The sequence below is a fragment of the Xenopus laevis genome, chromosome 4S (genome assembly GCF_017654675.1).
Source record: "Xenopus laevis strain J_2021 chromosome 4S, Xenopus_laevis_v10.1, whole genome shotgun sequence".
In the NCBI taxonomy this organism is placed as follows: Eukaryota; Metazoa; Chordata; class Amphibia; order Anura; family Pipidae; genus Xenopus; species Xenopus laevis.
In genome coordinates this window covers 91,415,862-91,441,251 of record NC_054378.1, presented here as the reverse complement: position 1 = coordinate 91,441,251, position 25,390 = coordinate 91,415,862, and the positions used below count along the sequence as shown (strand labels likewise).

Here is a 25,390-nt window from a genome sequence, read left to right as displayed (position 1 = left end):
GTTACCTGAGTACTGTTACAATTAGAAGACGCATATGTGAAGCCATTGTTGAAAAAAAGACTTGCTGAAGCGGTTATAATTTGCCAGAGAACACACACATACATCAAAATACTTGGTCATGTTGCCTTTTGCCTAAAAGGCCCTTGAAATAGGTGCTTTAACAAGACAATGATCCCAAAACACAACACTAAATAAGCAACATCTTGGTTCCAGACCAACAAGATCCAATCCCTGAATCCAATAGAAAACTTGTGGGTGACATCAAAATGTTGTTTCTAAGGCAAGACCAAGAAATGCAGAAGAACTGTGGAATGTAACATGTGCAAGAAGTTGGTAGACTCCATGTAACACAGATGTGAAGCAGATCTCAGAAACACTGATTATACAACTAAATATTAGTTCAGTTATTCAAAGGAAAGCAAAATCTTGAAACATTATTCAGTTTATACAGTGAGTTTGTAAAGAAGAAGCTGACACTGCATTTTTTTGAAACAGCCTAATATTCCCTTTTCTTCACTTTCTGTAAAGGAATAATACAAATTTGATACATTTTCTTCATATAAACATGAAATTTCAGGCTAGGGCTTAACTTTCCTTGGCAGAATGCTTTCATCTACCATGATAACATGGTAGATGAGCCAAAGTTAACTGAAGTCTCTTGCTGCGCTCCCTGTCGGACTGATGAGCAATTAGGTCTTCCAATAATTCAGGACGATCCCTGGAGACCAAGTCATCTTTGAGTCTGGATGACAAGCCTTGATAGAACACTGCTGTGTAAGCCTCATTGTTCCAGCTCGTTCTCAGCCATCAAGGTTCTGAAACCTTGCCGAATCTGTAGAAGTCGGGAAGAAGTGTTGGTGACACGACCAGGGGTGTCAAAGACAGTACGGAAGGCCTGAAGGAAAGCCTTGGCATCGAAGGTCAGTGGAGATTCTTCTCCCAAAGTGGTGTTGCCCATTTTAGCGGTTTCTCCTCCAAAGGTGACATCACATACCCCACCTTGGCACTTTCACTGGAGTACTGTGAGGGTTGAAACTCAAATTGGATCAGACATTGAGTAGCAAAACCTCTGCAGGCTTGAGGATCCCCACTATAGCGGGGAGGTGGAGGAATGCGGGGCTCAGCAGCCGATAAGGCCACAGAAGGAGAAGCAGCTACAGAAGGATTTACCGCAACTGAAGAGACGGATGCCACCCGGGAAAGGAGAGTGTCCAGTTCTTGCCCAACGCGGACCTGCTGAGCTTCATACGCTTCCATGCAGGATGCCAATCCATGGAAAGCTCTTCCGACATCAGGTGAAGCTTACTCAGTGGGGTCCATGGCCCGATTGTAGTCAGGGGGGCGATTGGCTCCCAGCGGGAGTAGTCAGGACCCAGAAGGAAGCATTAAGGGTTTAAGTCAAAGTTTGCAATAGGATCAGGTGTAATCGTGGTCAATATCCAGGCAAAAGTCCAAAAGGCAGGCAGATAAGAAGCAAGGTTGAGGTACAAGCAGGGTCAAAAGTGCAGGAATCAATATAGCAGGAAATATCAAGCACCCAAGAATGTTCAAAACAAAACCTACAATCCGGCATTGAACCTGTGAACTGGAAGGGTTTTTTCCAATTTTTGCGCCAGGCGCGTGACGTTATCTCGCCAGGGTCAGGACGCCGGTATCAGTGTGCCGGCGCCGCTGCTACCACGTGGTGGCTATGGGCGCCGCCATTTTGGATGCACCGTCAAGGAGGAACGCCGTCACGCTTCCAGAGCCTTCCATCCTGGTATGCTAAATGTAAAGTTCAAAACAGAATATATGGAAGTCTTGGCCACATGACTAAATCTCAGCTTTATTATTTAATGTATTACACATGGGCTCCACTCTGGGCTGGTACACAATCACTTATTACAATTAGGTACAATTGGGGAGATTATTAGCCAGTGGTTAAATCTTCACTACTGCAGGTGATAAAGTTTCAGACTTTGGGTGATTTCAGAAAATGAATTGTTGCATACATTTTCCCATCAGTGATTTGCATATTTGTAATGTAATATATTCATTACTGGTTTTACAAAGAATATGCTTTACAGCTTTGTGCTGGTCATTTGAGATTTAATGAAACCAAGATAATAGGTTTGTCTCCTTCACTCTACTGTTGCCCACAGGCCCGGATTTGTGGCGAGGCCACAAAGGCCTGGGCCTAGGGCGGCAAAATTTTCGGGGCAACATGCAGCCGAGCCGCATCTTAAGGACCACTGGAGACTCAAAGCTCCCCAATGCTCCGGTGCTTGAGAGTACGCTCTTGCGTGGGAAGTGGGTTTATTATTAAGGATTCATTTGGTGTGTTCATATATTAATTAATCAGGCTAATTTAATATTTTGGTATTATATCGGAAGGAACTTGGTGCGTTGTTACAGGATTTTTAATACAAAACACATATCACCCATCGACCACAGAAAGGCAGTAAGCAAAGTGCAAAAAAATTGATTTCTTCCATTTTTTTTAAATTTTTTATACTGCCTTCCCAGTTGTAAACCTTTCTATATCTATTTTTGAGCATGACGAGCTTCTGTTTAGTGATGAGCAAATTTCTTTTTTGATTCATAAAGATGTGTAAAAAAATTTAAATTTTGTGAATTTTCTGCAAAAAAAGCTTTGCAGTCAACGGATAAGCTATCTTAATATTTTAAAAGTCATAAAAAAAAAAGTTCTCTCGTCACTACTTCTATTAACAGAAAATGTATTATCTGCCTAAAATTCATAAATTATAAAAGCAATTATTTTGAGATATTGTTCTGTCATTCTAGTTTCAAGTGCATGCTTGACCTACATATATTTAGTGCTACTGGCTATTAAATAGTAGAATTATTTAAGGATAATATAGACGAAAAGGGATACTCCTTGTACACAGAAGTATTACATCACACAGTGGGTATTACTCATGCAACATGTTTCTGCTCCAGAGCACAAGGATTCTCACAGTGTGTTTCAAGCATTTTTAGTTTCTGTACTTGAGACCTGCTGGAGAGCCTTTTGTCTGTCAGGGGATTTTGTAGGATTTACCCCACACTGTTATCTTCGCAGTGGTGCACAAATCTCACACTGTCTGTCTCATAGCTTCTATGGTATTGTATAACATGAGCTACCTGTCACCATTTTACCTCATTCACGAAGTACCTTAGCAAGGACATTTTATTACATAAGTCACAAATGTGGTCAAACAAGTATAATATCCATTAATATTAATTGGGTTTACCTTGCGTGGACGATGGACATGCGGGCCTTTCAAACAGTTGGTGCAACAATTACAATTAAGGCATGGAAACCTCCATTGCCTTCTTGGGATTAGTACCTGTTGTGTGTCCTTTTTACCACCTACAGTATGTCCGATTGCACTAGCATGGACCCTATGGTTTGGCTCTTTTTGTAAGACATCAGCGGGGGTGATTTGACACTAGGGATATTCAGGATCCCATCTCTTAGCACACTCTAATGTTTGCGCAAAATATTCGCAACCTGTGGACTAATATTGCTGTATGTGGAAACAAATGGTATATGATCTAGTTTCCTTTTAGGCAGTTCAAATAATTTATTCTCCCGGTTACATTGTTCAACTTCCAATCTCTGTTGAGCTAATACGGGGGATGGATAATCTCTCCTACTGAATTTATGCTGCATCTCATCTAATCGTTGGTGTAATACCACCTGCTCACTAACAATCCACTTGACCTATATGAATTGGGATTTGGGTAATTCACAATTCACACGGGTCAAGCGGATTGTGTGAAAATATTGTGTTGTCCTGCACTGGTAAAACTGATCTGTTTGCTTTAGAAACACTACTGTAGTTCATATAAACAAGCTGCTTGTGTAGCAATGGAGGAAATTGAAAAAAGGATATATGGCACAGGTTCAATAGTGGATAACAGATAATACCATTATGTTCATATCTTATCTTCTATCTATTGTGTAACCTGGGCCTCATGCCACAACTTTGAAATTCCCTTCCTTTTGTGCCCAGACATATTGAGTATCTGCAGGAATTCAGTGAAGATTCATATCTTCCAAGAGCTAAAAACCTAAATCCACAACAAATTCTTCCTCTTACCTTTCCATCATCCTCTCACCTTTCATTTGTTTTACATTAAAGAAAGCATTGTTCTAGGTGCATGTCATTTTACATTACTCTGGCCAGCAAATATCTATATCAATGAAATAGCATATGAAATACTCAGCAATGTAAAATCCCTGATCAACCTTTATTTTTTTGTTTTAAGATCCGTGTGAAATATCCAGTGAAAAGCTCAGGCAACATAATCTTGAGTTAGATGATCCTGATAATCCTACAAAAACATTTTATGCACACAACGAGCAAATAACTGTAAAGTGCAAAACTGGATATTATACTTCAGAAGGAAAAGATTTAAAACCTGAATGTTTGAATGGAAAAGTTAGATTTCCCGAATGTACGCCAGGGGGTATGTATAAAACAGTTTGGTGGTGCAAACCGTTTGTTATAAAGTTGCAATGCTTTGTTTTAAGGATTTATTTAGTAGAATAATCAAAAATAAAGGGTCACTATACAATAAGATACTTATGCAGTTTTTTAGCAAAATGTAAACCCACCACCCACCTTTTATACTTAGTTAGTTCTCTTCTCTGATGCCACTCTTTGTCACATGCCACAGTAACAGACACTGGGGGTCATTTATAAAGTTTGTGCAGCGCATATTTATTTACAAATGGTTGTATTGCCCTTTTTTTTTCCTGAATGCTAAATAAATTGCAGTGATGTGTCCATCTTTCCGGTTTTTGCATAGAGAATACCTTTTCGCAAATGGCTCGCAAATGAGATGGGTGTTTGCATGAGTGCGCCCGCTGTGCGAGATTGCGTCAACAGTAATTTATATTCGCAATTTGCGAAACTGGTTTGCAAATATTTTCTCCGCCACCAAAGTTGTGCCATAATTCAGTCGCAGAGTGTGCACATAAATATTTGCAATTTGCTCTTATAGACAAAAAATCGCAATTCTGTTTGCACCACGCTTAATCAGCTTTATAAATATAACCATATATTCACTTTGTGAACCAATCTGCCTTGCACGAAGTTTATAAATGAGCCCCACTAAGTCAGAAAAGAATATGGAGGATGCTAGCACTTTATATGTAAACTATATACTGAACATTGCAGGTCACTATATAAAAATATATTGCAAAAAACAACCTCTATATCGGCTTAAATAATTCCTTCCCAGACTAGTACCAGTAGAACAAGGGTCACACTGGACTCTTACTCAGAATGAGCCTTCACTAAGAGGAAGGTGAGGGTGTTCGGCAACTACACTTTTCATGCTGCTATATAGAAACACTAAGGGGCAGATGTATCAAGGGTCGAATATCGAGGGTTAATTAACCGTCGATATTCGACTGTCGAATTAAAATCCTTTGACTTCGGATAACGAAGTCGAAGGATTTTGCGCAATAATCGTTCGATTGAACTATTAAATCCTTCGAATCGTTCGATTAGAAGGATTTTAATCCATTGATCGAAGGATTATCCTTCGATCAGAAAATTGTTAGCAAGCCTATGGGGACCTTCCCCATAGGCTAACATTGGCCTCGGTAGGTTTTAGGTGGCGAACTAGGGGGTCGAAGAAATTTTTAAAGAGACAGTACTTCGATTATCGAATGGTCGAATATTCAAACGATTTTTGTTCGATTCGAAGGTCGTAGTCGAAGGTTGAAGTAGCCAATTCAATGGTCGAATTAGCCAAAAAAAACATTCGAAATTCGAACTATTTTTCCTCTATTCCTTCACTCGAACTTAGTGAATGGGCCCCTAAAGTTAGAGGGTGCCAGAGGTTCTTGTAAAACACCTTTATATAATCCATTAGATTCAATGAAGGTGTGTGGTTATATATCCACACACACACAAACAAAATACATGTTAATTTTAAACATTTTGTGTGCTAGGTAACTGCACTTCTCCACCTACAATAGGAAATGGCAATGTTATGATTGAAGCAAAAGATACCAAAAGCTTTTCTTCAGGCACCTCTTTGAAAGTTGAATGCAATGAGGGATTTGCACCCTTTGGACCCCCTATCATTACATGTGATAACTTTGCTTGGACAGACGTACCAAGATGCAATAGTAAGTACCTTTTCAAATATTCAGCCCATGCAAAGCTTTATAAAGTGTAAGATAAAACAAATTTTCTTTTTTTTTCTCCTACTTTTTCACTTTGACAGAACAATGCCAATTTTCCCAACAAGAGCTTGAAATGAATAATTTACAACTGGAATCATCTAATGATCTTAATGGAATTTTTGCACATGGTAACTTATTAAATGTTCAGTGCAAACCTGGGCATATCTTTAAATCAAAGGTTGCTTTGAAAGGAGTCTGCAGAAATGGGAACTTCGTTTATCCGCAGTGTTCTCCAGGAAGTAAGTGTGAAAAGGTCTTGGTATTAATGTTTAATAGACAGCTTCATAAAAACACAATATTTTAAACAGTGTAGCATAGCGTTAATGTGGGATGTGTGGTGTATTTTAGACCCACTTAATACACAGTTATACAATTATGCCCCATGGTCTCCATGGAGAAGAGTTAATCCCTTTCTGTTTCAAAAGAAAGTTGGATGTCTTCTTTTACTGTTGGTACATTGACTGATCTGACTGCAGTTTTGGAAGGATGTAAACAATAAACATTCTCCCCTTCCAAGGCAAATTAGGGAAAGTTTCAGATGTTTTTTTCAGATTTTTGAGGAGCAACTAGGCCTTATTGCTCTGTTAGACAGTATATATTAAGACAAATAAATCATAAAAGAAACACCTAAGAAGCAGTGTAGAGAACAGACAAATACTGGTTTTAGTAGTTATTACATGTAAAACCATTAAACGTGTATAGTTGTAAAAGTTGGCTGGAATTGCATTTTCTTTTACTAAACAAAATTAAAAAAACATTTTGGGTGGCAATCAAAAATGACTTTTACTTGTTCTCTGTAACCAAGACTTATATATATATATATATATATATATATATATATATATATATATATATATATATATATATATATATATATATATATATATATATATATATATATATATATATATATTAGTCACAGACGTTAGATTCTACATTCTGTGGCACTTAAAGGGTGAGTGCCACAAAACAAAGATTCTGTATTCTGCTGCACTGTAAAGCAGTGGGTTGGTTTTAAAATTGCTACTTCATTCCTCAGCCCCTAGGCAACGAGCAGAAGCAGGGGAGTAAGTGGCCCCAGGGATGTGATCACAATGACAGAAACATGTAAATCATTTGACTGCTGTTGTCTTTAATTCCTGCACCCCTCAGAGCCACTCACCTGCAGTGAAGATAAAGATGGTGGCCCTCCTCCAGATCCTGGGCCATTCCAATTTGCCCCAGGTGTATCACACAAATTATAAGCTCACGAGTGGCTGTCACTAGAAAACTTATTTTATAATTATAACTTATTTCCACCATAACCACACTCTTCCCATTAACTATAACTTGGAACATACACGGGGGCAAATTTACTAAAGGGCGAAGTGACGAACTTGGGTGAAAATTCGCTAGCGAAGGAGATAGACTCTTTTGGTACTTTGCTCCCTAACGCATGGCGAATTTGCGCTCTGGCGAATGGACGTAGCTACGCAAATTCACTAAGATGCAGATTTTTTCTGAACGTTACCTCTTGCGCTAGACTTGTCTTCGCCACTTCAGACCAGACGAAGTGCAATAGAGTAGATAAGACTTCCTAAAAAAATAGTTGAAAATTTTTCTAAGTCCCAAAAAATGCTAGCGTCCATTCCTTTTTCAGGGTGATAGGCTGAAAAAGATGGTAATTTTTTTGGGGGGCTAACTGGCTTCCCCCCTACATTTCCTAACATATGGCACATATACTATACACTGGGCACATGTGTAGGGCAATATAACAACTTTTATTTTATTAAGGTTTCCCAGGCTTGTGTAGTGTAATGTATTTGCTGCAACATATACGTCCATTGAACTTTAACTTCCCACCGTATGCAAATTAGGCAACAATAGCGCATCGTTGCTTCTTTTGGCACAGTAACGCTAGCACAACTTCGCCAGTGTTCGGCGTCCTGGACACAACTTCGGAATTTAGTGAATTAGCATTGTCCTGGCGAATCTACGCGTGGCTGTGAGCGTAGCCGTCGCTAGGCAAATTTTCGGTTAGGTTAGTAAATTTGCCCCTATGTATTTAAAAAAACACAGTTAATAAGATTGTGGCTTATGAGGGGATATATAAAGTATAAAGTGAGGCTGCAACTTTTCTTAGTGCCCTAATACTGGACTGTTTACCAATCAGGTCTTCTTGACAAATGACATTCCTTATTTCAATGGTCACAAAAAAATACTGTTATTGCAAATTAGCATTTTACTATCACAATATAGCCCAGATGTGTCATTTAAATTGGATCTAAACCCCAAAAATGAATGGAATGAACTTAGAGTGGTCCTCTGATCACTTTTGTCATTTACATTTCTTTTCTTTCTAAGGGGTTTCTGAGATACACGAGTACCAGCAACACTGTCTATGAAATTTCTATGCACTGAGCCATCCAGTGCCCACCAGAACTGTGACCAAAGGGCTATCTTCAAGGTGCCCAGTGTCAAACCTAGTCCCAGACACCTGCTTAACTCCTTCTTTACAGCTAGAGGCGAAAGGATATGTTCTGGATTGGAGAGCAGGCTGGGTCGCTGGGGCCCAAAAAGGCCAGGTTCCCATTGGGTTTTTAACCTTTGGTTTGCTAACTTTCAGTTGTGCTAAGAACCTGGTATTAGTTTAAATATGCAAATATCTTAGACCACGGCATACCTAGATTGAGCAGTGCCCCCACAAAAAAATCTTCTGAGGGGCACGGCGCACACTTCAATCTTCACCGGCTGCCTGCCCTCTCACGTCCACAGCTCCCCACAGCTACCAGTGCAATCAGAGAAAGAGGGATATATTCAAAGCTATAGAGGAAACAAACCCCATCGTCCAGGCCCCCCTACGACTGCGGGGTCTGCTTCCACTATAGCTAAGCCTCTGAGTTATCTGCTTGCATAGACACATAAACTAAAAAGTTTCTGCTTAAAGCAGCAATCTTTTCTTGTTTTATGGCTGAACTGTCTTTATTACAAAGCATTTTATAACAATCGCCCAAGCTATTATGTGAAGCCCAATATGCTTCATATCAGTGTCTGATTTTAAACTCTAAGTAATTGAGATAATAAAGCTTAGCAATGCAGAGCATAATTTACAACATTCACATTGGGTAGTACTGTTGCCTTGCAGCTCTGGGGTCTTGAGTTCAGTTCCAGACAGAGCACTGCAAGAAATGTGTGTATGTTCTCCCCATGTCTGGGTGGGTTTCCTCCCACACTTACAACATACAGGCAGGTTAACTGACTTCTGATAAAATGGACCATATTGTGTGTGTGAGTGTGACAGGGACACTAGATTGTGAGCTCCACAGAGGCAGTGACTGATGTATGAAAACTGTAACAGCACTGCCTAAAGGTGTATGAGCTATATAAATAGCCGTAAATAAATAAATGATAATATGCATTATGGAAGAGAAACTGTTGCCTAAATACATTTGTATAAAAAGTCAAGTGAAAATAAGATTTTTATAAGAAGAAAATTATAGAGTAATATTTCAAACTATAAATTGGTAACTACAGTCTGAAACAAATATCCCATCAAGGATTGTCTCTTTCTGCATTTTAAAATTAGCTGTACAAACAATATCAATGGTTAAACCCTTGTTTCTGTTTTTTTACAGGTTCATGTACTATTTCCATAAATGATCTTGGCAAAAACAAAATAGAATTACTCAAGCCTTTTGATACAAATAAGGAATACCCACATGAAACACAATTCCAATTTAAATGCCAAAATAACTATGTTTTATCTCCAAAAAAACAGCTTAATGCCATATGTAATAATGGAGATGTTAACTATCCAAGGTGTTATTCTAGAAGTAAGTATATTATTCAAACCTCTTATTTTCTTCAGCGGAATGGAAAACATACAGGTACAAAGATACATACATAGATTTTTGCAAAATTGACTATGGTTTTTAAAAACAGCATCTATTATCATACATATTCCATTGTATTCTTTGCACACACAATATTGATATATTTAGAGACAGATATATGCAGAGATGGATGAATCAAAATAGACAGCAAATCTTTTATAGATGGTTTTATTGCTGCTTTAAGTTGTTGCACATTAAGGGCAATGGCACACATGGAGGTTAGTTGCCCGCAATAAATCTGCTTTACTGTGGAAACTTACCTTTTTCTCCGCCTTTTGGGCATTGCGTGATGTGGCTCCACATCCTTCTACATCACTGCCCACCATTTTTGTGTCACAGCTCGCCCCTTTTGTTCCCGCCCCCACCAGGGGTCGTAAGAAATTTTCTGAAAAGGTGGCAACCCTAACTGTCGTGGCATAACTATTGCACCCCCACACCTCCCTGAAGCCTCAATAAAGTTTATGGGTGACAAGGCAGGGGGAATTTTTGGCATGCACACCAAGGGAATGCGCTGGTGAACAATTCTGGGGGCTGGTGGAAGAGCACAGGTACACATCCTGCACTTGGGCCTGCCCGTGGATAGTTATAGGACTCCCACAGTAAAGAGATGGGTAATGAAAGATTAGCGGAGCTCACCCTTGCTGTAGCGTGTAGGCCACAGCTCCCACGATAGTCTGGCAACTCCAGGCCAGAATCTGCAAACAGTCTCTGTGTATCGCCGATCAGCGCTGGCCCATTCTCCACAACAGGAATCGCTACACAATATCTTTGAAAAGCGGCTTCTATTTTGGCTCCATAAGTGATAACAGGCAGTGAGTAAGTGGTACAAACTAACGCGTTTCGTGCCCTTTCCGGTTGGTACTTCATCAGAGTTATAGGACTGTCCACTGTTTATTTTAACAAGCCTATTCACTCCAAAATGAAGGCACATAGGGGTTCAAGTGGGAAATCTGATACCTTCCACCCAGTATATTGCAGATAAGAAAAACAACGTAGCTCCACTTATATTGTAAAAAAAAAAATCCAGAATTTATTTGATGAAGCTTAACATGACACCTTTTCACACCACACAAAATTTTAGGGAGATGTGTAACCCTATCCCATCCTCAGGTGCACATAGGCATGTCACATACCTGTCCCCCAATGGGCATACCTCCCAACACATAGGAAACAGAAAGAGGGACTAAAACATTATAGCATGCAGATCTTTTTGGCCACACCCCCCTAATTACCATTTTCATTTTACATAATTTGGCAGGTTATGAAAGTTTGAACACATTTCTGTGGTTTTTATATGTTATTACATTTTTGCAAATTAAGGTGAATTGCCCTTTAAGCTTAAGTCTTAAGTTCTTATCTTATCAGACTGTCACAAAAGTATGTTGAGTATCTATTCTGTCTGCCAAGATGCAATTAAGTTAGAAATGTTGTATCTGTTTCTGGATGTTCAGTGCAGCAGATCAAAGAGAAACCCGGGACTTATCAGTACAAATCCGTGACAGGGGGTTCAGCTGTCAATAGTGGGACTGTCCCACTCAAAACGGGACAGTGGGGAGGTATGCAATGGGAGTATTTGCAGGCATAGGCTTTAATGGTGCCTAGTACTGACTGCCTGCTCTATGCCAGGCATTAGGGCCAAGGCTGTCTTATGCTTGCCAGTGTGGCGCTAAGTACAGCCAGACCCATTTTTGCACCCCTTAGTGCTCTAGCACTTGAGCCTGGGATAACATTTTGTTATTTTGTGTGCACACACAATACATTTGCGTTGCATATAGGGCAATTATGTTGCGATATTGACATCTTTCTTGGGGGCATGGCTACAGTGAGCAAGTATTGCGATAGGCAATTTGAAAAGCCGTGCTCAAATGTGTGCCTACACAGCAGCTTTGATATTTTTATGACTGGTAGTTGTAGCATACTTCTAACCCAGTTGTGGCCAGAAGTGCCAGTATATGCGCATTATTTATTACAAGTCTTGCCACAGAAAATGCGCAGTTTCCTGAAATGCAAATGGAAACCTACAAAAGTAACCTAAATGGAGGGAAATAAAAAGAATACTGGGGATTTTCAAAGATTATGAATGATGAGATACAGTCGATATTAAATGGTAGAATAGATGGAACAATGCTTTGGTTTTTTTTTGTTTTTTTAATCAAGCACAGATTTATGGATAGTTTTTCAAGGGTGCAAAAACCCTAACTGTCTCAGACTTATAAGTGCTCATATGGCATGGATAGATAGAATGGCACTTCTTTGGGAATAAATAAAATAAATAAATATTTATGTGAGATCACAAATCTCTTTATACATTTTTGAGAACATAACTAACCATTTGAATTTCTACAGTATCTCAAAGCTGGCGAAGCCTCTTGGTTTCAATAGCTTAAAGGCAATGAATACTAAAGATGGCAGTGATTACCTAAACAAAGCCATACAATTTAATCATTGGTCCCTCTACTAATGCAGAGCAATAGAGGTATTTCTAAAAATATATATCTAAATTGCAGCTTGCAGGGGGCACTCATAAAACAGACTTCAAGCCAGTAAAGAACAGTACCATTTATTGCAAGAACATTCTGGATACACCAGAATATTTTCTGCCACAAACGCCGATCAAATCCGTTTGGGTTTTTTACTCTTAGTTATTATTACATTTTCCGAAAATTTTCTTTGCAGGAAAAAAACAGATTTTCACGTTTTTTCATTCAATTTTCAGGATTTTTTCAGATTTTTTACCCGAAAACTCAGATTTTTGCCTGAAAACCTCCAAAAACTTTGGGGTATTACACGAAACCGAGCGCACATCAAAAAATCATTGAAACTTCTCCCACTGACTTATATGCAACCTCGACAGGTCTGAGATGCCGGATTTTCAGATTCGGACTTTTCCATCCTCAGGGGTTTAATAAATTCCGAAAAAATTTGTGATTTTTTTAAAGTTCCATTTTATGAAAAAAAAAATCACGTATTTTTTGTAATTTTTGCATTTGTCGTTTAGTAAATAACCCCTCTACTGTAAGTCTTAAGAAAGCAACTCCCTGTACAAGTTACAGCTAAGCATGAAGTATTATTTCTAGCAAATTTTAGGGGAGAAAGCAAAGCATCTCTAGTACTATGAAAAAGCTTATGAGCTTTAGTATTTGACTCATAAAGTCATACACTATTAATATAATAACTCATGTAGACCCTGTAGGCAGTGCCGGTCTTAGGCCGATTGGACCTATTGCGACGCAATCGGTCCCGCGCCCATGGGGTCCCCGCACAGCTGCACCAAAGCAAAAGCAAGGATATGCTTTCTTTCTCCCCTCGTGTATGTGTGCAGTAACAGTGATCAGACAAATTGATCTGAAGTCCACCCCCAGAGCAGTATCTGTTTTCTTTTTTTTTTGTTTGCTGGCTTTGTAAATAGAAGCAGATTAAGGAGGGTGGGGGTTTGAGAGCCCCTAAATTTGCTCATAGCCTGTACCGAGAGATCCCATAAAACTTCGGCAGCATAGGTATTCCCCTGTACTAAGCATAATTCAGCAGGAGCAGCCCCCTAAGTTTGCTCATAGTCTGTACAGAGAGATCCCATAAAACTATAGCAACATAGGTATTCCCCTGTACTAACCCCAATTCAGCAGGAACAGCCTCTAAGTTTGCTCAGATTCTGTACAGAGAGATCCCATAAAACTATGGCAGCATAGGTATTTCCCCTGTATTAAGCACAATTCAGCAGGAGCAGACCTCTAAGTTTGCTCATATTCTGTACAGAGATTCCATAAAACTATGGCTGCATATGTATTCCCCCGTACTAACCACAATTCAGCAGGAACAGCCCCTAAGTTTGCTCAGTCTGTACAGAGAGATTCAATTATACTATGTCACCATAGGTATTCCCCTGTACTAAGCACAATTCAGAAGGAGCAGACCTCTAAGTTTGCTCATAGTCTGTACAGAGAGATCCCATAAAACTATGGCAGCATAGGTATTCCCCTGTACTAACCACAATTCAGCAGGAACAGCCTCTAAGTTTGCTCAGTCTGTACAGAGAGAGACCATAATACTATGACAGCATAGATATTCCCCTGTACTAAGCACATTTCAGCAGGAGCAGCCCTCTAAGTTTGCTCAGATCCTGTACAGAGAGATCCCATAAAACTATGGCAGCATAGGTATTTTCCATGTACTAAGCACAATTCAGCAGGAGCAGACCTCTAAGTTTGTTCATAGCCTGTACAGAGAGAATCCATAAAACTATGGCAGCATAGGTATTCCCCCGTACTAACCACAATTCAGCAGGAATAGCCCCTAAGTTTGCTCATAGTCTGTACAGAGAGATCCCATAAAACTATAGCAACATAGGTATTCCCCTCTACTAACCCCAATTCAGCAGGAACAGCCCCCTAAGTTTGCTCATAGCCTGTACAGAGAGATCCCATACAACTACGGCAGCATAGGTATTCCCCTGTAATATTTACCATACAACAGGAGGGTAGTTCTTTAAAAATGCACTCTTTGGTTACATATACTGTGGAAATGAATTCCTGTGCTGTGTATGCAGTTGAACTCAATAAAAATAAATAAATGAAATGTAGTGAGTAATTATCATGGGACAGAAGGAAAAGCAGTCACTATTTGTCACCCAGCCCTGGAACCCTGTGCCAGATAGCAAAACTCCATTTAGGGGGCCCCACCAAAATAGTTTCAGTTGGGCCCCACAGTTGGTAAGACCAGCCCTGCCTGTAAGACATTTATTACACAGTATATACTAAAGGGATATGTATCTCAGTGCAGTGTTCTATTTACTGAAGGTTTCTTTCTATTTATTTGGTCAAATTTTCACTTTTGCAATTATAGACCGTTGCCAAATATATCAAGAACAAATGGATGAAAATGGGTTGGAACTTGATTCAAAGGATGAAGATTCAGTCTATTTTGAAGATGGTGAACAAATCAATTTCAAATGTAAAGCTGGTCTCACTATCAGTTCTGGCACTGTGGGAATCTGTGCAAAGACACAAATTACTTATCCAAGATGCAATGAAACATGTAAGTAAAATCCAATTAACCCCTGTTGTACATTTGAATAGTTTCCCTTCCATTTCTATAAAACTGCACAAGGAAGGCTGCTCACTATGAGACCTTTATCCATGTTCTAGCCATTCTACACTGTAAGCTCTATGGGGCAGGGACTTCCTTCCTTTTGCGTGTAGAAATTAGCACTTAAAGAGGACCTGTTACCCTAAGACATAATTCCAAATCCTATTTTATGATGTTAGTCAAGCTTAATAAATTTCGCGTACACTATAAAAATTATTTAAATCTTATTTTTTTTAGTCTTGGAATTCATAATCACAGGAAACAGGAAGGGGTCATTGTGTAGACCCTGGTACAGGTATGGGCAGGGTCAGACTGGTCCGGCGGGACACCAGGAAAAAACCCTGTGCTCCAGTCTGACCCTGGGTATGGGACCTGTTATCCGGTTTCCGGATAACAGATCTTTCCGTAATTTGGATCTTCATGCCTTAAGTATACTAGAAAATCACATAAACATTAAATAAACCCAATAGGCTGGTGTTGCTTCCAATAAGGACTAACTATATCTTAGTTTGGATCAAGTACAAGGCGCTGTTTTTAATATTACAGAGAATAATAATGGATAAAATGGAGTCTATGGGAGACAGGCATTCCGTATTTTGGAGCTTTCTGGATAACGGGTTTCCGGATAACAGATCCCATACCTGTATTAGGGCAAGCTTTTCATCATGCCCATATCTTGTTTATTTGCAAGAATGGGGCACCTAATGCCCATGCCCATGCACTAGCTATGCAATTAGATGGTGAGGAGGGAGAGGGAATGTGAGGACGGTAGTAACATCTAGGAAGTGCAGAATAGAAAGTGAAAGTTATTACCAAGACATAGAGATGGGTCAGGCAATATATAATTGACGGCTTTTAACTTTAAGCTTTTTAACAAGGTTATAAGTTTCATGTTTATGTTCATGTCCTGTGTGAGACAATAGCCAACCTCACGAATAGCCATTTAGCAAATGTAGTGGATACTAATAAAGGAAATGCAGTCATACATAGCATTTATACATAGGGTTGCCATCTTTTAGCCCGGTGGAGACTGGGCAGGGGCGGGGCTATGATGCGGAGGTGACGGACTGTGACACAGAGAGGGGCGGATCTTGACATTGGGGGCAGGGCTATGACACAGCGGTCAGCGATTGGAGGATTGGCGTGTAAATCATAGGGAATCCTGATTCCTAATTCGGAAACCGAGCAGACAGTTTTGACCCGGACATCCCTTAAAATTACCGGGCTGTCTGGGTCAAAACCAGTGCAATTTAACCAGCATTTATAGGAGTGCAAAGATTTACCATCTGGTTATTATTTGCTGTAAAATGGTTTCCTGTTTTGTTACTGACTGGACTTAAGTAAATTTTAAGGGGCATATTTCTTATGCTGTGTAAAACGAAATCTGCTGAAAAAGACGGTGTAAAAAGCTGTGTAAAATAAATGTTGATATGATCAAGGTGTGTACTTTCACGCCATGCGAGTGCCAGATTTCACACTGTTGTTTTTAATTACTTCCGGCAGAAATCACTCCAAGTAAAAAGCTTGATAATTTTACTTTGTTTTTTTACACGGCGCAGCCTGGTGATTTCTGGTGTTTTATCCTTCTGTTTTTACACAGCATAATAAATATGCCCCTTAACATAAGCATGGGGCCCCTGGCTACAGATTCTCTGGTGGTCCTTCCTGACACTGAGTGGGTTATTTACTAAAATCCCAAAATTTCACACTATGTCCTTAAAAATACTTTGACCAAGCTCCAATGCACATTTTTGCAGTATTTAGCAATACATTTTCTCGAAAAGAAAATCGTAAATAAAATCCGAATTGTAAAAGGGACATCTCTTTTAAAGTTATGACTCTTTTGAGATGGAGTACTTTTTAATTATGACTTTTATCAGTTTTGAGGTCTAATACATCTCAAAAAAAATAATTTTTTTTTAATGAAAAAATAGCTTTTCTCCTTTAAAAGTCCGACCAGAAAAAAATCAGATTTTAATAAATAAGCCCCTGAGTGTGCTAACCTCAGCCTGTATCCTTTCTGAAATAAACTGAGGAGAAAAGCAAGTTATACAGGTTTATTTAATGTGTATATACTGTAATTCTTCTCAGTTCTAACAGAAAGCAATTAGACCAGCAAGAAACACAGCACATTCATGATAACACCTGATTTGTATATTTTTTCCTTAGAATATTGCTTTCATGCATAGCCTGTAGCAACATATGGAAATTCATCTGCAAACTGACAAAGGTGGAAGGGAATGTTTACCCTGTGATTTGATTGCAGTGTACTTTGCAACTTGTAGGAACTTCTGTTAAGGCATATTTTAGTCTATTACAATTCCACCCTAGTGTGCAGCTCCAATAAGATCTGAACCTCAGCACTTTTCTCTATGAACTCCCAGCCAATTGTACTGTAACCTATGCAGCACCTTAGCACCATGTACCATTAGCCCAAAACAAGTTCAGAACTAGAGTTAGAATGCAAAGTATTACCGATATTTTTTTTTTGTTTAATTCTTTCTAGAGGAATTGTCGGGATGAAGAAAAGAACACTCACCTGAGATGTCATTCAGCCTTCCAGGAGCCTATTGCAAACACAGCACTTATAGGCAGTGGTAACTGGACAAGAATTGAATTCTGCTTTACAGGCTGAACCACAATCCTTACTGCAACTCTTCAAATTATGGATATGTTGTATTTCCTTATTTGCTGTTTTACTGATGTTCTTTGTAAAATTGTACAAGTTGCCTTTAGGTTTACTGAGGATTAAATATTGTTCTGAACTTTTTAATGACGAAAGCAGTAAAATCCACCAATACTTGTCTTTAATCAGTGTACTTTTCTTTTAGAGTGGCATAACTGCATGGGAGCTAGCATTGCTTACTTTAGCACCAGGGTCCTGGGTTGGGTATTCCTCAAATGGCAAAAATCAATTTAATTGGCTGCCTTTACTTTGCTTGTATGGCATGGGGAAATAAGATGATGGGCTAATTGAAGGGCATAGGTGCTGGATTACCAACATCAAACAACAATTAGCAATTACTAGTCTACTGCAAGCTTGAAAATAATAGCAAAGATCTGATTGGTGATTGGTTGCTACCGGCAATCACACATGTGCAATTTAGCATCTATGCTCTTAAATTGTTTGCAAATAAGCCCTTGCGTGTAGCAGTATGTGAGCTATGAGACTGCATGTCATAGGTAATGGAATATACAGGACAAAAATGAAGCTATGGAAATCATGGAAGACAAGAAAATAGAGGAGAGTGTGGAGGCATGTATCATATATTCAGGCTTGGGCCTGCACAACACCAAGAGAAAACCCAGTGAACCCCACTGGCCCCGGTTCACTCCCCCAACTGTCTGCCTCCTCAAAGTTTATAGAAGGAAGGAGGTAAGCTGTGCATGGGGGTGGACATTAGGAGGTCCCTGGCGGTTGCGAGCAGGGCCCTTAGTGTCACAGATCTGCGGAGCGCAGATTAAGGATTACTCAGGAGTCTGACACTGATAACATCAATTTTTGGCTTTATTCAGACGCATACGAAGATTACATCGGTGATACCCACTGATGCAATCTTCATATGCGTCTGAAAAAAGTCGAAAATTAGATCAGCGCTCCGCAGCGGTTTGGAAGATTGGTGCATTAACCGGTAAGGAGTGACCGGTGTATCTGCGATCAAGCAGGAGGATACACAACTCCGGGTGAGCTCCGCCATTACCGCATCGGCAGTTGATGTTTTTTTCCCTTAGTGTAACAGGCTTGGTGGGCCCCCAATGCCCCAGTCTGATGCTGTATATGTACATGTTTTATGTTCCAAGCTGTGTAGACCTATGTCCTGGGTGCCCTGGTAATCCAGCGATGCCCCACAAAGTGCAAGTGCTTTGATGCTATCATCTTCCATTTTATAAAAAATCCAGTTGGTGATTTTTCGTTTAAGAAAATATGTGGGGAAAGAAAATGCGAACATACCTGTGTGTATTGTCTGAAATCTTAATTAGTTAGGTTTATTAAAGGAAAAGATTCAAAAAGTTTCTAGAAAAACTTGGCAAGAAAAAAGCTATTGGGTTTCTTTAGAAGTCAGTGGGAATTGTCTCATACAACTTTATTTAACTTTATAGAACATTCAAGATGTTACGTTTATTGAAACTGAATGGAACCATATTATTCTCACTGGCTTGCAACTTTTCTTCCACAAAATTTTTTTCTCCTTATTTTCTTTAAAGGGATCATGGAAAAAACATGTTAATAGTGCTGCTCCAGCAGAATTCTGCGCTGAAATCCATTTCTCAAAAGAGCAAACAGATTTTGTTATATTCAATTTTGAAATCTGACATGGGGCTAGACATATTGTAAGTTTCCCAGCTGCCCCAGTCATGTGACTTGTGCCTGCACTTTAGGATGGAACTACTTTCTGGCAGGCTGTTATTTCTCCTACTTAATGTAACTGAATCAGTCTCAGTGGGACTTGGCTTTTACTATTGAGTGCTGTTCTTAGATCTACCAGGGAGCTGTTATCTTGTGTTAGGGAGCTGCTATCTGGTTACCTTCCCATTGTTCTGTTGTTAGGCTGCTGGGGGGGGGAGGAAGGGGGTGATATCACTCCAACTTGCAGTAAAGAGTGATTGAAGTTTATCAGAGCACAAGTCACATGGCTGGGGGCAGCTGGGAAATTGACAATATGTCTAGCCCCATGTCAGATATCAAAATTGAATATAAAAAAAATCTGTTTGCTCTAGTGAAAAATGGATTTCAGTGCACTATTAACTGATGCGTTTTGAAAAAAACATGTTTTCCCATGACAGTATCCCTTTAAATGTTGTATGCATTTTGTAACATTTTTGTGCCTGAGGGCACGCCAGCGAAAATTCGGCAGCGTGATGTCATTTTGCCACTTCACAGATTTACTAACGGGTGCTGGCGTAAATTCGCTACTCTAGCACTACTTCGAAGGGAGATAACTATGCTTATTCACTAAGTTGCGGATTTTCGTTAATTTTTCATTCCATTTTTTCTAAATCCCAAAAAAAAGCTGGCGTCTTTTACTTTTTATAAGGTGATAGGCTGAATTTTTTTTAGGGTACCCTCCTTCCCCCCTACATTTGATAACATATGGCACCTAAACTATAATGTGGGCACATGTGTAGGGCATTAGAAAACAGGGCATAATTTGCCTTCACTAGCGTAACTTCGAACCGCTGATCGTAACATCGCTAGCGTAACTTCGCAAACGATCGGTAACTTGTGCGCAACTTCAGATCTTCGTGAATTTGCACAGCCCTGGCAAATCTACGCGTGGCGAAGTGCGGCTAGCCAACGCTGGCGCAACTTTGAAGGTAAGTAAAGTTGCCCCCAAGGGGGGCAGGTTTGTTACAGTTACGTGGGAAGTAGGGGACAGAAGGGTAGGGGGGCTGGACCACATTCACCATTTTGGCTGAAGATGCTGTGTAGAAATGCTCTGAACTGGCGTGTATGGAGCAGCCTGACTCTCAGAGAAGCCTGGCAGGCAGTGGCTCTAATAAGTGTTCTGGGGGGAGAGCAAGGAAGTAAAGGCAGGTTTTAGTTATAGGGGATTCAACCTCAAAATGTAATAAATCGGTGTCCAGATAAAGTATATAACAGTGTTTTCTTGCTATTATATTTCTTTGTAGCAATGTCTTGATGTATCTCCCCAGAGTTGGTTACTAACAGCTTCCCTTTAAAAAATACCAAACTGATACTGCCATGATTCTTTGAGTTGTATGTCCTGTGTTGTAGTGTTGTTGCATTTTCCTCATTACAAAACATCTACCCACCAGAGTTGCTAATACTATAGGAACATTGGGCCACTATGAACATATACCAGCCCCACATTTGCTTGTGATATAGCAGATATGGTCATGCACAATGTCATATAGAAACAGCATAGGACAATCATGGGCATCCACAAATAGGGGCAAGTGAGGGCACTTTTCTTTCTGTGTGGGAAACTTAATTATATACATTAACACTTACCTTTCTGACCATTAGACCCTGTTAAACTGCAACTCCCCACTCTGCTACCAGGTTTAGAATAAGGTTGGTGCAAGCAGGGGTAACCCCTTACACGCCCTGGGGAGTCCTGCTGTTACTGTGGTATTGGAGAGTATAAAGAATACTCTGATAGCAATAAGAAAATTGTTAAAAGCAAGAGAACATCAGGATACCAAAAGCAAAAAAGTAAATGTGTAATTTGGTATCATTGCAGTGGGGTTTTTTGTAGACGTGTGTCCCTGAATTTTTCATAAGGCCCCAAGAACAATGGCAGCACCCATATACACATAAAATAAATACAAACATGCAATTGAGATTTTTTTTATTAGTATTAAAGGAGACATATAGGATAAATCATCATCATTTATTTATATAGCGCCAACAAGACACGCAGTGCTTTATAAATGAAAAAACCCTAATTTTGTAGGCAATTATACATAATTTATGGTATTGCTTTTACATGGGGCTAAAAAAGAATACTATCAGTTAGCTGCTGATTGGTTCCTGTCCTACAGTGCAATGAGCTGAGAGCCGCCGGCTCCCCTGCACAGCCTGAGAAATCAGGAAGTGGAAGCGAAAGAAAGGGATCATTATAAATGAGTATAATGCACCGGTACGTTCTTTTTTTTTTTTTTTACACAAAACGTCTCCTTTAAAACACTTACCCCCATATGCAATAAAAAGTTTTCCCAGGATCAGTAACCCAAGAAGCGGTCTGCTTTTTAACACATGACCAGTAAATTCTACCTGCTGATTGGTTGCTATGGGTTACTGCTCCTGGACACACTTAGCACCTTTGATTAAATTACCCCCAAAGATCCCTTTTAAAAACAGCAGGGGGATCAGTTCTGTCCTACTCAGCATTACATACAGTTTGATGGCCAAGTGTGGCCTGAGAGAAATGACAGGAATGTTAGCACACGAGAGTCTCCTAAAGATTGCTAGACTATAAAGCCAACGTATTTCTATTGTTCCATGTCTCTCCTAATGATTTCCCGTCCTACACAATGGCACCTCTCTTATCCCTGCGACAGGAAGAAGAAAACAAGGCAAATAAATAGAATCTGCTATGCGAGTGGCGCTTTCATGTGAAGGAAATAACTATGCTACAAGTGGACTCAACTTGTTCATGGTTGCCAGGTCTAATTTTTAAAACCAGCCAAAGTCAGCTACAAAACTATCCGAGAGGCACTTCAAAAGTAGCCCAAAAATAGCACAATGTGCAATGAAAAAAAGTCTTAAAAGAAATATATATGTGAAAATTCACCATTTTCAAATTTACCCTGTACATTTTCCCATGAAGCAAAATGGGACAGATTTGCCCGTCACCAGAGGTGTAAATACAGAGGGGGTCCCAGGAGGTATTTGGGACCCATAAGGCCATAATACATATACAATTTTGATAAATATTGGTTAAACAGGTCAACCTCTAGACATTTTGGTGGCCACCAGATTTTTGTTCCAAAATTGTCTGAAATTGAGGAAAGTCACTAGAAAACGTGAAAGAGTGACAAGAGACTGGGGTACAGAGCCCAAAATCTGGTAACTCCCGACTTCTACACAAGTCAGTCCCATTGCATGCTGGGTATTGTAGTCTTACATTAAATTTGGCAGTTGGCAAATTGTTAAAGGACCAGTAACATCAAAAAATCAAAAAAAAAAATCGTTAGTACACATCAAAAAAAAATAACACCAACACAAATTATAATTTAAAATCACAAAGCCTTTATTAAGAAATAACTTACAGAAACTGCACTTCCTGTCCTGTACAGAAAAGGCCTCTTCTCCCTGGCTACTCTACTGACACGTGTGAAGGAGCAAGATGAATGCCTCATGCCTGCGATGTGATGCAGTGACTGCTCGGGCCCCCTCCTCCTCCTGCACTATAGATGAGAAGCGCCCACCTGGACACTGGAGGAAGCAGTGGTAGTGGAGGGAGCTGTAAATCAATGTTGTCAGCGGCGGCCGCTTCTCAACATCAGCGACTGGCCAGACCCCCTCCTCCTCCACCGCTCCCTGCCCCGGTCGCTCCTGCTCCGTTCCCTGCACTGGGCTGGCAGCGAGCCAGAGAATTGCACGAGTAATTGTTTCTATAGCGTTTGTATCTGCCTACATTCCATTTAGCTAACAATCACTCGTGCAATTCTCTGGCTCGCTGCCAGCCCAGTGCAGGGAATGGAGCAGGAGCAACCAGGGCAGGGAGCGGTGGAGGATGAGGGGGCCAGGCCAGTCGCTGATGATGAGAAGCGGCCGCCGCTGCCAACATTGATTTACAGCTCCCTCCACCGCCTCCACTACCACCGCTTCCTCCAGTGTCCAGGTGGGCAGAGCCCAGCAGCATCGATGGTCGCCCTTTCTGTACAGGACAGAAAGTGCAGTTTCTGTAAGTTATTTCTTAATAAAGGCTTTGTGATTTTAAATTATAATTTGTGTTGGTGTTTTTATTTTGATGTGTACTAACATAGTTACATAGTTAGTTACATAGTTAAATTGGGTTGAAAAAAGACAAAGTCCATCAAGTTCAACCCCTCCAAATGAAAACCCAGCATCCATACACACACCCCTAACTACTTTTAATTAAAATTCTATATACCCATACCTATACTAACTATAGAGTTTAGTATCACAATAGCCTTTGATATTATGTCTGTCCAAAAAATCATCCAAGCCATTCTTAAAGGCATTAACTGAATCAGCCATCACAACATCACCCGGCAGTGCATTCCACAACCTCACTGTCCTGACTGTGAAGAACCCTCTACGTTGCTTCAAATGAAAGTTCTTTTCTTCTAGTCTAAAGGGGTGGCCTCTGGTACGGTGATCCACTTTATGGGTAAAAAGGTCCCCTGCCATTTGTCTATAATGTCCTCTAATGTACTTGTAAAGTGTAATCATGTCCCCTCGCAAGTGCCTTTTTTCCAGAGAAAACAACCCCAACCTTGACAGTCTACCCTCATAATTTAAGTCTTCCGTCCCTCTAACCAATTTAGTTGCACGTCTCTGCACTCTCTCCAGCTCATTTATATCCCTCTTAAGGACTGGAGTCCAAAACTGAACTGCATACTCCAGATGAGGCCTTACCAGGGACCTATAAAGAGGCATAATTATGTTTTCATCCCTTGAGTTAATGCCCTTTTTTATGCAAGACAGAACTTTATTTTCTCAAGTAGCCACAGAATGACACTGCCCAGAATTAGACAACGTGTTATCTACAAAGACCCCTAGATCCTTTTCATTTAAGGAAACTCCCAACACATTGCCATTTAGTGTATAACTTGCATTTATATTATTTTGCCAAAGTGCATAACCTTGCATTTATCAACGTTGAACCTCATTTTCCAGTTTGCTGCCCAGTTTTCCAGTTTAGACAGATCACTTTGCAAAGTGGCAGCATCCTGCATGGAACCTATTGTTCTGCACAATTTAGTATCATCTGCAAAAATAGAAACAGTACTTTCAATGCCCACCTCCAGGTCATTAATAAACAAGTTGAAAAGCAAGGGACCTAGTACAGAGCCCTGCGGTACTCCACTAACAACACTGGTCCAATTAGAAAATGTTCCATTTACCACCACTCTTTGTAGTCTATCTTTTAGCCAGTTCTCTATCCAGGTACAAATACTATGTTCCAGTCCAACATTCCTTAATTTAACCAGTAACCTTTTGTGTGGCACTGTATCAAATGCTTTAGCAAAGTCTAAGTAAATCACATCCACTGCCCTCCCAGAATCGAGGTCTCTACTTACATTCTCGTAAAAAGAAATTAAGTTAGTCTGGCAAGATCAATTACGCATAAAACCATGCTGGCACAAACTCATAGTATTATGATTTGCTATGAAGTCCAGTATCTTATCCTTTATTAACCCTTCGAAAAGCTTTCCTAATACTGACGTCAGACTAACTGACCTATAGTTTTGAGACTGAGAACGGGATCCTTTTTTGAATAGAGGCACCACATTAGCAATTCGCCAGTCTCTCGGCACTATGCCAGATCTCAATGAATCCTGAAAAATTAAGTAAAGAGGTTTGGCAATCACAGAGCTAAGCTCGCTAATTACCCTGGGATGAATACCATCTGGCCCTGGACCTTTGTTAATCTTAACATGTTCAAGTCTCTTTTGAATTTCTTCATGTGTGAACCATGCATCATTAGTTGTATTACTAGAATTGGTAGTGTTAAGAAGGAAACCTTCACTTACTGGTTCTTCATTTGTGTAGACAGATGAAAAATACGAGTTCAGAATCTGCGCTTTTATT

General features: G+C 39.9%; 1 protein-coding gene across 1 annotated transcript in view; it reads left to right on the top strand.

Moving 5' to 3' along the window:
- The window catches only part of MGC68456 (uncharacterized protein), a gene marked incomplete in the record, with an annotated part of 91,965 nt that extends 74,013 nt beyond the window's left edge, over positions 1-17,952 (top strand). Inside the window, 1 exon segment of the mRNA NM_001089673.1 lies at positions 17,648-17,952. Within this exon segment, the coding sequence (NP_001083142.1) occupies positions 17,648-17,664 (17 nt within the window).
- Positions 17,953-25,390: the final 7,438 nt, after the last annotated feature.